Raw genomic sequence first — 11,663 nt, forward strand, 5'->3', positions numbered from 1 at the left:
CTTTGTGTCGGAGTTGATTTGCAGTCCACCGTAATCATGAACCCCCCAAAACACAAAGCACTGTTCACTAACACGACTAAGTCCCACTTTCATGTTCATTTCATGCTCCTGGTTTTAAATGTGAACTGTTCAAGATGAATGTTGTTTGACTGTGATGTTTGCAAACGCCTCAATATGAAACATGTTTCCTAAATTCTTTTTAAGATTAAATACTTTTCATTAACACCAGTGTTGCTCCCTTACTCCCCTGAGACTGTTACATCTCTTCCACTGTTGTTACTGTACATTTAAGTACCTGTGAAGTAGGTGCAGGTAAGTATTTCATTATATCAAACTGTGTCCATGCTGTATTTTACGACAGAGTATAAGGGCCAAATAAAGGAACAACAAATCTGAGATTACCGAGAATAAAGTTGTTACATTACAACAATAAAGTTGTGATATTCCGAAGATAAAATTGTAATATTATGGGGGAAAAAGTAATAATATTACAAGAATAAAGTCATACTAATAAAAGAATAAAGTTGTGATTTGATGAGAATCACAACTTCGTAATATATACGACTTTATATATTATTCTATAAAGTCGTAACTTCAGTATAAAGTCGGAACTTTATGGGAATTTTACAAAACTATCGTCGTAACTTTACAAGAATATATATATAGAATATAATTTTACAGGATTAAGTCGTAACATTATGAGAATAAGTGGCGGTCGACTGCGATGATATCGTTAGTTACATCTGCATGATATTGGATGGGGTTATTTTTGAGTTGCGAATCAAAATTTAGCTAATCAAAATTCTGGATCTACAAGGAGTGGAACCCGAGTTCTCCCTGGAGCTCATATCCAATTTTCTTATTCTCGCAATATTATGTCTTTTTCTTTCCTGTTAAATTCTGACTTTATTCTCCTAATATTATGACTTTCTTCTTAATTCTGACTTTATTCTCGTAATCTCCAATTATAATTATTTTGTACATGGCCCTCATGCTCTGTCGCAGTATTTCAAAGTGTCACTGAATCATTCTGTCTGCGTGTGTCTCTGCTGCATCCTCCCTTTTTTCCCTTGAAGCAGCCTGAGGAGCAATGTTTGCCTTTGTGTTCTGCTCATGTGCGTGTCTCATGTATGTCACGCTTTCATTTGGCTCATAGTTATTCATCTCATCCTGACCAGAGAGATGAGCCTTAGAGAGGTCAGGTCAGAGCCCAGTCAGACAAACCCAAGTGGAGGGTGAAGAGATCGGGGTGAGACCATTAGGACGAGGCTTGAACTGAACAGATCAATCCATGGTGTTCATTAGAAGGTGAACACGGTGACAGGATGTCCTCTGCAGCCCCGGGGTTCCCAGTTAATTACTCTCCTGTAGAGCTTCCTGTCCTCCCTGTCTCCCCCCTGCAGCTGCTTGTCTTGTGCTCCATAAGCCATGTAGTAGTTTTAATGGCTTCGTATCTCTCTCCCTCACCTTTCTCCCCCCACCCCCCCATACCTACCCGACCCACCCACCTGTGTCCCCTCCCCAGGTGCCAAACTCAGTGCACAAGCACCCCTCAGTCTTTCCTGAAACACGGCAGGCGACGCCCCTCACTTTCGCCGTGTTACACGGACATGTGCCCGTGGTGCAGGTAGTGACGTCCTTCTCTCACCTGTGATTCTCTCATCACGACCTCTCGTTGTGCCTCAGCTCATGGTTGGTCGTCATTGTCATTGTCTGTCATCAAAGCTTCTTGGTGGTGATGATGATAATGTCCCTCCGCTACGAGTTTTCTCCTCTTTCTCTCTCTGTCTCTCTTTTTATTTCCTGAATTATTATTGAGATGCTTTATGTGAGATTTTAATCTTTTCATCTTTAAAGAGGCCATTTGCCCAGTCACTGTTTAGATCTGAGCTTTTATGTGGAGTGTAGCCTCCTCTTGGCCATTTGCGTTTTTGTGCAAATGGATCAGACTCCATTAAGTGAGTGGAAAGAGGAAACACAGCTGTCTAATTGTTATTGAACTCATTTCATTAATTCAGTTTGCCCCCTGAATGATTTGTCCATTGGACTTGGAATCATTAGATTCTAAATGGAAAGTGTTTAAGCCGTGTGAGACCACTGTGACGTCTCTGAGGGAAAAAAAGAAAGGATGAAGTTGGAAAGATTAAAATTCAGAGTGAAATTATGAAATGTTTTGCTATTCCCAAGATGTTGGTTTTCATCTTATTAGACGACATAAAGGTTTGAGAGTCAGGAGCTTGTTGAGAACATTTTCTCATTTACAAAAAAGTAACTGTAATTCAGCTTCATCGTTTATCAGTGACAAATCTTTCTACTGGTAAGAGCAGTGATTTAAAATATGAAATAAGTAGAATAAATCAAATTAATTAATTTTAATTAACAGTAAAACATATTTGTGAGACTGTTTAGTCTGCGTTTAATCACAATTCCACTCACTTTCCAAGTTACTACTGCATTTACTTCTAAAAACATCAGCTAGCATTGAGACAGTATTTTGACATTTTGTGAGATATACTTTCACACCATAAAACTAAATATAGTTTTACAGTACTATAGCCAGGGCCTCAAATTTGTAAATGCAGATGTGTGAGTTTCCTGCAATGACTGAATATAAAGATGGACAAAGTGTCTTCACATCTGTTTGTTGTGGAGCTGCAGCGGCAAGTGTCATCTTTCATCCACGTTTTTATTGCATCAAATTAATAAATTAAAACCAAACTAACTATAAAAATCAACATTTGCACAAACATCTGTTTGATAAGAATCGACTAAAATCACAGCAGCCATCTTTGAGAAAAATGTTTTTGACATGTACTTAGAATTTTTAGTTTGGTCCATGTCCCAACTGCTAACATGGAGAAGGCAGAGTAACTATACTGCAGCCAGCCACTAGAAGGCGCTCAAGATGTTTTGGCATCTTTATTTACAGTCATACATTATGAAAATAAAATAAGCATCTGCAGAACAATAGAATTTGTGAAAAGTAAAGGTCGTATAATTACAGGCAGCTTTGTAGCAGTCAAACATTCACTGCTATAGATTTCTTCATTAAAACCAGCATCAGACAGGAGAAGCTCAAATTTACCCACCTGACTCCAAACTGGCGCATTAGCCGACTGACTCTTCCTCCTCTCCTCGCCCTCCTCTCCCCGTCTACCCGTCTCCCTCTCTCTCCCATCATGCCCCTCTGTGTCCCCGCCCGACCTCTGCAGCTGCTGCTGGATGCCAAAGCGAACGTGGAGGGATCCCTGCAGGACGGGATGGAGAATTACACAGAGACCCCACTGCAGCTGGCTGCTGCTGCAGGTACAGACACACAACGTGACCCCCTCCTGTCCGACTGATAACAGCTGATAACAACACCTGACTGTCAGCAGGCTCATTGGCTGAGTTACGGCTTCACAGGCACATCTATCCTGGGGGCTTGGAAAATAAAGACAAATAGAAGCATGCATGCAGAACAAATGATCCAACGTTTGCCTCACTCTCATCCGTCTCTCTGTCTCACTCTGTCTCACTCTGCTTCATCTTATAGTGTCTGTGTGTATATAAACATGTATTCTTCATGCACAGGTAACTTTGAGCTGGTGAGTTTGCTGCTGGAGCGTGGTGCCGACCCCATGGTGGGGACCACGTACCGTAACGGCATCTCCACTGCACCTCACGGAGACATGAACTCCTACAGCCTGGCAGCAGCTCACGGACACAGGTTACACCCACTCAGACACACACACACACACACACACACACACACACACACACACACACACACACACACACACACACACACACACATATTTTTTTGATGTATAAATTTGTTTGTTTAACTGATGCTCACAAAACAAATAGGAGATAGGAAAAGAATGTGCACCTTTGCTTGATAGATGTATTTGAAATATAGTCATAAACATACATATAATTTCTATGTATACTATATATTATATATGTTAATGATGCATTGAATGAAAATGGATAAAAATGGAAACTAAAGTGACCAAAAGATAATACTACTACAATTTATATATAATACTTAATTTAATTGAATTCATTAATTAATTTTAAACTGTTTTAATCTTAATAATCCTTGCACTGTATTCTGTTTTTTGTTTGATGTGTAAAGCTCGTACACAGCAGTCACGTCTGCAATAACAATAAATCAACTTTATTTGGCAATTTACATGAAATTTAAGCCAGTGAATTAAAGACTAGGAAGACCCTATGCCATAAATGAGGATTACCAATTTATATTTCATCCAGTTTTCAAAAAGGCCACAAGAACCAGGAACAAGAAGCTTACCTTTAGGGGAATTGAACAAATAAAAAAAGTATTTCTCTGCACATGCACCATTAGATAAAAAACATTGTTTCTGCACACAGGCTCTAGCTATTTATAGAAATGAGTGAAATGGGTGTAGACTATTAAAAGACATCCTGTGTTCCCTCATCGCTCATTCATGTCGCAGATTGTTTATCCTACCAACTCTTTGTCAGCCTGCGAAGACAATTGATTGACTATTTGCATAAAAGGAGCATTTTCTTCCTGAAGGATTTTTCATTGTTTATCGATTTGCATAGAAAAATGCGTTAATCTTGCTATACTTGTTAATTAAACCATCATTTCATGCAGGAATAAATATCAAAGCTGCAAGGCTGAAAGATGCAGATTACCGATTAGCCTATCACAGTAATGACTGGAACTCAATCACTGTCGTATCACATTACACATTTTTCTACAACTGTGCCACTTATGGAGACTTACAACAACAAACATCTGAAAGTCAGTCATTATCCAGGCTCTCGTAATCTGTGCACGTCGATCAAACTAAATTTCGCCTCTGTGTCTGTCCCTCTCTTCTTCTAGGAACGTGTTCCGTAAGCTCCTGTCCCACACGGAGACGGGGAAAGGCGATGTCTTGTCCCTGGAGGAGATTCTGGCCGAAGGTACAGACCTGGAAGGAAGAAGTGCGTCTCAGATTGACCTGATCCGATCGGGGAAGGCCAAACTCAAAGCCCTGAAAGAAGCCATGTATCACAGCTCAGAACACGGACACGTAGACATCACCATAGATATACGGAGCCTTGGTACGTTTGTGTAAACACTATCAAACACGTGCATGTATTTTCTACAGTATCACATTCTGCATGCAGCATTTATTCCTCCTCTGTGCGTGTTTGTGTGTGCTTCATGTGTGTTTATGTGTGTTTCCCTCTTCCAGGCGTCCCGTGGACTCTGCACACCTGGATGGAGTCTCTGCGGACGTGTTTCCATCAGCACCGCCGACCTCTGATCCAGGGTCTCCTGAAAGAGTTCAGCTGCATCGAGGAAGAGGAGTACACCGAGGAGCTGATCACGCACGGCCTGCCTCTCATGTTCCAGATCCTCAGAGCCAGCAAGGTACTGAGTGAGGAATCACTTTGGGGCAGTGGTGTAGGAAGTACGCAAACATTTCAAGTAAAAGTACAAAAAAATAGATAGAATTGTACTGCATTTGGAGGCTGATACCAATATTGAGGAGGAAAAAATTCCAGAGACATAAATATATATTTTGGCAATGATTCCTAATATGTTGTTATCCAAATGTAATCAAGGCTTTTTTACAGGATATTTTACATTTTAACCAGCAACTTTATTATAAAGAACTATGTTATAAAGTAAACACAATACAACCAAATAGATAGAGCTTGAATTAAGAATAGAAACAAATTATATATGTAAAATGTAAACACAAATGTAAATGCAGTTAGGCTCTTTTAATTACAGGAACAAAGTACATTTACTTCGTACACTGAAGAACATAACAAAGTACTTTGTCACATTCCACCACTGCTTTTATTTGTATCTGTCCTGTTCACTGATCCACGGCTTCATCCCCCTCCTCTGTATTTGATGTCTGTCATTAGGTCGTCAGGTCATCAGCTGCACACACACAGACGGAGCCCCAGAGGCCGACTCAATAGCAATTACCTAAAATGATAATGATTAATGATATGCCCCCCCCCCCGCGCTCCTCTCCGCTGCGGCTCATTACAGTCGCGACTTTATCTCATTACTTAAGCTCGTGATCCTCTTGGTTTAGTTTTATCAAATCTAAAACAGCATCATTGTCCCATCTGGCACCGCTGTTTGTTTTACCTTCTTTACCCCGGGCTGAGCACATGAGTTTCTCTGTCAGTGCTGATAATGTAGAACTGTAGTGCACACACACACACACACACACACACACACACACACACACACACACACACACACACACACACACACACACACACACACACACACACACACACACACTTACAGCTGCTGTGTCGGTCCTTTTCTGTGTCTTGGCTGATGTATGATGGGGCCAGTGACCCTCCTCTCTATGAGGGACCCCTGACACTGTCTGTCTGTCCCACCAGGACGAGAATCTGCTGTCTCAGCCCACTAGAAACTTCATCTATCTATCTATCTATCTATCTATCTATCTATCTATCTATCTATCTACAGTATCTATCTTCTATCTATCTATCTATCTATCCATCCATCCATCCATCCATTTATCCACTGTATTGTGTTATTGATGGAGTAGCTGTAGCTGTTTGTCAGCGTCACACTTCAGTAAGAGCAGGCAGCTCGTACACGTGGGGTTTGTATTGTTGCGCACTGCTGCTGCAGCAGAATGACACATCCCCCCCCCCCCTTTTCCTCACACACACACACACACAGTAGAAAGTTAGTTGTAAGAGTAAGAACATCTCACTCTCCTGTCTCTCTCTCCCTCTCACACTCCCACACTAACTCGTCCTGTTTTCCATCAGAGAATTCTCTGAGGAGCCGGGGGAGTAAGAAACGAGTCTGATATTCATCTGATCCTCGTCTGAGGTGTGAAATAGCAGCGAGAGTGAAGCTTATTGAAACATCTGCAGGAACAGTGTCAGCGCTGAGCCTGATGAGAGGTTGGGGAACATTAACCTCGGTGATAATTGTGTTGGAGGATGTTTGCATTGAGAGAGGAAGAGTGTAACAGCATGTGCATATGTTCCTGGACTCCTGAATGTGCCACACAGGGACGGATCTGCAGCGCGGCTCTGTGCAGCCTCTGATGTGTTGCTGCTCTGTGTGTGTTGTTGTTGTTGTTAGAATGAAGTGATCAGCCAGCAGCTGTCTGCGATCTTCACCCAGTGTTACGGCCCGTACCCCATCCCCAAAATGGTCGAGATCAAGAGGAAGCAGTCGTCACGTCTGGGTGAGACCCTGCCTTTATTTATTACATTTTTCTGATGTTTTCTTTAGTACTGTAAAACTACACGATTAAAGCAGCATAAATGATGTGATGTAGTTTTTTTAGTTGGCTTCTACCAGTATATAGGTTTACACTGCAAATACCGCCATCTAGTGTTCGGAGAGTGGAAAAGAAATGTAGATTTACTGGTAATGTGTCCAGAATGTTGGACGGCCAAGTTGTACACCTCTATTTTTTTATGATTATCAGAAAAAAGAAATGAAGTTTTCCTGTTTTTTCACCTTTCAGATCCTCACTTCCTGAACAATAAGGAGATGTCTGATGTGACCTTCCTGGTGGAGGGGAAACCTTTTTACGCCCACAAGGTCCTGCTCTTCACAGCTTCCAGCAGGTACTTGAACGCATCAGCTCTCAAAATACACAGCTACCTCGTTGGGATGAGATGTCAGAACGCTACATTTCCTCCGGCTGATCAATAAGGTCATGTTTCCTTCCGCCCCTGGGATGTAGAGAGGACGTCCGTTTCACTCCTGTGTCTGATTGGTTCATGACACTGACATGAACCAATCAGTCCTGTCACAGGGTGATTGAAGAGAAATGACACGTCCGTCGAATGTGTTGTTGACTTCACGTCCTCAGAGGAAACATCAAACAAACTCCACTAACCCATTACTGTGTAATTCAACCAAGACTTATTCTGCTCTGTATTATTCATGTTTTTTTTCCAATCAATATTAGAAACCTGATGAAAATAACTTGTTTTCCATCCAAGCTGATAATTTCTTGTTTTTTATTTTTCTTTCTCTCAAGGTTCAAATCTCTCCTAGCAAACAGACCTTGTGGTGAAAACACATGCATTGAAATCAGCAATGTTAAATACAACATTTTTCAGGTAATACAGTATAATCAGACTTATGACCCGTGCACAACGCTCTCCTAGTACTTCCTGTCTAATTGTGTACTGTGTATATATTTTCGTGTGTTTTTGCTTTCAGCTGGTGATGCAGTATCTCTACTTTGGAGCAACAGAAGCGATGCACATCAGGAACACTGAGGTTATGGAGGTTAGGCCTTTACTTTACTCAGTCCACTTATGAAATCACATTTAAAATCAATAGATGCAGATTTTTATTTGCATCGTGAATATCAGTCCGCTCTTTTTTCATCAAGATCCATGAATTATACTCTGAGAAATCAATGAAAATGTAAAAAAAAAAAAAGCCATATCTAACAATGTTATCCTGGATTCTCCCTCTAATCACTGTGTCGGCACTGAAATTAACTGAATATTCTCAACATTATCTGTGGACGATAACTTGTTGAATTTAAAGTATAAAGAATGCTTTTGTAAAATTAGCTACTTGTGGTTTTGTTGCAGCTTCTGTCTGCAGCCAAGTTCTTCCAGCTGGAGGCGCTGCAGAGGCACTGTGAGATGATCTGCTCCAAGAACATCAACACAGAAACGTGTGTGGAGATCTACAACCACACCAAGGTGCAAACACAGCTAGACATTCACAGTGGTGCACAGGAAGAATGCGTTTTCAGTGCTCAGAAAAAAACAAAAAACAAACCTTCTCTCCCCTTCCTGTGCAGTTTCTCGACGCTCCAGTCCTGTCGTCCTACATCGAGGGCTACTTCCTGAAGAACATGGTGATCCTGATCGAGCTGGAGCCGTTCAAGCAGCTGCTGTACGACGCACCTCCGGACAGCCCGGGCTGCGACATCCTGCAGGACCTGGAGAAAACGCTGGCCAACCGCATCCAGTCCATCCACCTGTCGTCCTCCAAGGGATCCATCGTCTGACCTCCCGACCCCGGCAGGAGCAGAGACTGTTTACCAGAGATGTGACGCTGTACTGAGATCATGACGGGAAGAGAAAAATACGACTCGTGATCCAATCTTTGTCTCTGTGAAGCTCATCAGTTGCTAATATGCTTCTTGTTATCTTAGCACAGATGGATCCAAGTCTGTCTGTCTGCCTCGTTGATGTCCGTCCATACGACTGTCATAAGATCGCTGTGTCATGTCACAATTTGCCAATAACATCTTTTACTGTAACACTGTCCAGCAGGAACCTCTCAGATTAGCGCGTTAGCTACGTGTGCTACATGTTGATAAACGCAGAGGAGGAGACTCGATCTGCGTCTCCAGATGACGAACAGCCTCGGCGTCGTGTGATGAGCCAACGAGGAAGAGCCGCTGCCTCGTGTTGTGATTATTTGCTCGAACATCTGGATCCATACAGAGTCATCAATTTGTGCATCTGTCAGTCACTTAGTATTGTCTGTGCTGAATACTCTTAAAAGCCAAACTAGTAAAACAACTGACAAGTATCTTTAATGTGACTGATGCAAAATACAAAAGGGGGACTTTCGTCGGCTGACTGGGTCGGTAAAGAGGATTTTTACCTTCCTCGGGCGACTGTGTACATATTGTTCATAAAAAACAGAGCTATTGATAATGTAAGTTAATGTACATATATATATCCACAGATGTTTTCTCATGCGTGTTGCGGTTGGATACGGCTGTAAAAAAACATAAAAGCCTCATCTTGTAAAATATCTGTGTTTCAGTGTTGCATGTCAGAGGGATGACTGTGTTTTGGAATTTTCTGTTTGAGCTGTTGGACGATCGCACCGAGCAGCTGCTGTCACGGCCGTGTGAGGAGAGTTCTGTCGTCAGCATGGGTCTGTAAACCGTGTCGTCACTTCATGTGTGAGAGGCTCCAGGGTCAGGCAACGTTACGCCCTCCGGGAGGAAGTGAAACCATACGACCTGTACATGTGTGACTTGATATATCTTTCCTCTATAAAGATTAATATAAAGAATATTGTGAATCATCTGCTCTTTGATTCTTCTGCTGCAGTCTCTGACTAACAGGACATCTGTTCTTACCTTGTTTCTACCCCTGTCCACTTTGTTTGTTGGTGTGTTTGTGAGCAAAATGAAGCAAAAACTACAAGACGTTAGTGTCCATTTTGGTGGGGACACCAATTCATGGGTGTGTGTCTTCCTATGAAAGAAAAGAGTATGAAACACTGAAGTCTACATTTCCCATAATGTAAATCTTTTGTGTCGTTGTATGAGACCATCTATCCATCCATGACGTCACTGCTTCAACAGGGGTTATTTACTCAAATCTCTCAAAGCTCCTCCACCAGCAGAGAAGATACGACTGTTTTCAAAGGATGAGAAGGAAAACTGAAGCTTCACTGAACTGCTGCTTGAATTAGTATAAAACCTGTTGAAACAGTATCAAGAGTAAATACAGAGTCAAATGTGGGTTGTTGATATTTTTTATATATTATCTTTGTGTGGCAAACTTTCAACAACAACACTAAACCTTTACAGACCCATAACAAACAGCCAGTGTCTGAGGATTACTCTCATTTCCTGCTTATGCTCTTTGTTGAACTAGAGTCACTGTTCTAGATATTGAGGTGAGTGGGACAGTTTAATGGTGAGCTGTAAAACAAGTAAAACAAGGATGATCTGCTGACACCAGGGATTTTAAAAGTCTCAGACTCTCCTCACACAAAGCTCAGATTACTGGCCTGTTGTTGTGCTCATTGTGTTGAAGCCTGTGTGATCATGATTTTTATTATTTCATCCCATAAACACTCAAACTGAGCAAAGATGGCCTCACATTACTGTTTGAAATAAACCGAGACAACACCAAATACAACAGAGGATCTGTATTGAGGTATTTATTAGTTCTGCCTCAAACAATAGAATTTGTGTAAAACTACAGTATCTCTGAACAGTGAACTATTTAGCGAGTCTCCTTTGAACTAATGTTTTTTAACTAACTATTAACTATTTTTCAGCAATAAATCGTGTTAGTTGTTTGTGAGACTGAAAAGTGAGCAAGCAAACAAGTCATAATACAAGCGGAGAAAACAAGCGTGTGTGTGTGTGTGTGTGTGTATATTACAGTATATTCAATTGAGCCCCATCTAATCAGCGATGAATGCGTCCTGTAAACTGTTGCCACATATCCCTCTCTCTTTGACTGTGAATGGGATTCGCCGTGTGTGTGTGGCTCTGGAGAGATTAGAATGGCGAGGGACGGGGTGACAGCAGTTGTTAAGGAGTTGCCATGGTCACCGCTGCCCAGGAACAATGTTGAGCTGAGAATGCTCCGCTCTGTTAAAGACTCAATGGAATCCTGAGGTGCACTTTGCATGTACACGCTTCATACAGTGACACAATGAACCCACACACAAGATGTCGTCATCCAATAGGATTCCGGGGGGGGACTCTGATTTGAGGCTGAAATGATCCATCATCTGTGTGGCTGCGTTGGACCATGAGATTGAGCCGTGAACATGTCTCTGTTGCCTCTTTTCTAAAGCACTGCTGGGCATCTTAATTTACTGGGCTGTGAACTGCGAGGGGCAGACATGAGGGGAGCTCCACAGGGACACACATTCAACATCG

At 41.8% G+C, this 11,663-nt stretch overlaps 1 protein-coding gene across 2 annotated transcripts in view; it reads left to right on the top strand.

Moving 5' to 3' along the window:
• The window catches only part of btbd11b (BTB (POZ) domain containing 11b), a 71,158-nt gene extending 61,107 nt beyond the window's left edge, over positions 1-10,051 (top strand). The window contains exons 7-17 of one of the 2 annotated variants that reach the window (XM_035156230.2): positions 1,526-1,627; positions 3,213-3,306; positions 3,574-3,709; positions 4,862-5,082; positions 5,217-5,395; positions 7,121-7,226; positions 7,512-7,614; positions 8,034-8,115; positions 8,219-8,287; positions 8,602-8,715; positions 8,817-10,051. In XM_035156230.2, the coding sequence (XP_035012121.1) occupies positions 1,526-1,627; positions 3,213-3,306; positions 3,574-3,709; positions 4,862-5,082; positions 5,217-5,395; positions 7,121-7,226; positions 7,512-7,614; positions 8,034-8,115; positions 8,219-8,287; positions 8,602-8,715; positions 8,817-9,026 (1,416 nt within the window). In that variant the 3' untranslated portion in view covers positions 9,027-10,051. The remainder of the gene's footprint in view (positions 1-1,525; positions 1,628-3,212; positions 3,307-3,573; positions 3,710-4,861; positions 5,083-5,216; positions 5,396-7,120; positions 7,227-7,511; positions 7,615-8,033; positions 8,116-8,218; positions 8,288-8,601; positions 8,716-8,816) is intronic. The other variant, XM_035156231.2, reaches the window with a different exon arrangement.
• The last annotated feature ends 1,612 nt before the right edge of the window (positions 10,052-11,663 follow it).

The sequence above is a fragment of the Hippoglossus stenolepis genome, chromosome 5 (assembly GCF_022539355.2).
Source record: "Hippoglossus stenolepis isolate QCI-W04-F060 chromosome 5, HSTE1.2, whole genome shotgun sequence".
In the NCBI taxonomy this organism is placed as follows: Eukaryota; Metazoa; Chordata; class Actinopteri; order Pleuronectiformes; family Pleuronectidae; genus Hippoglossus; species Hippoglossus stenolepis.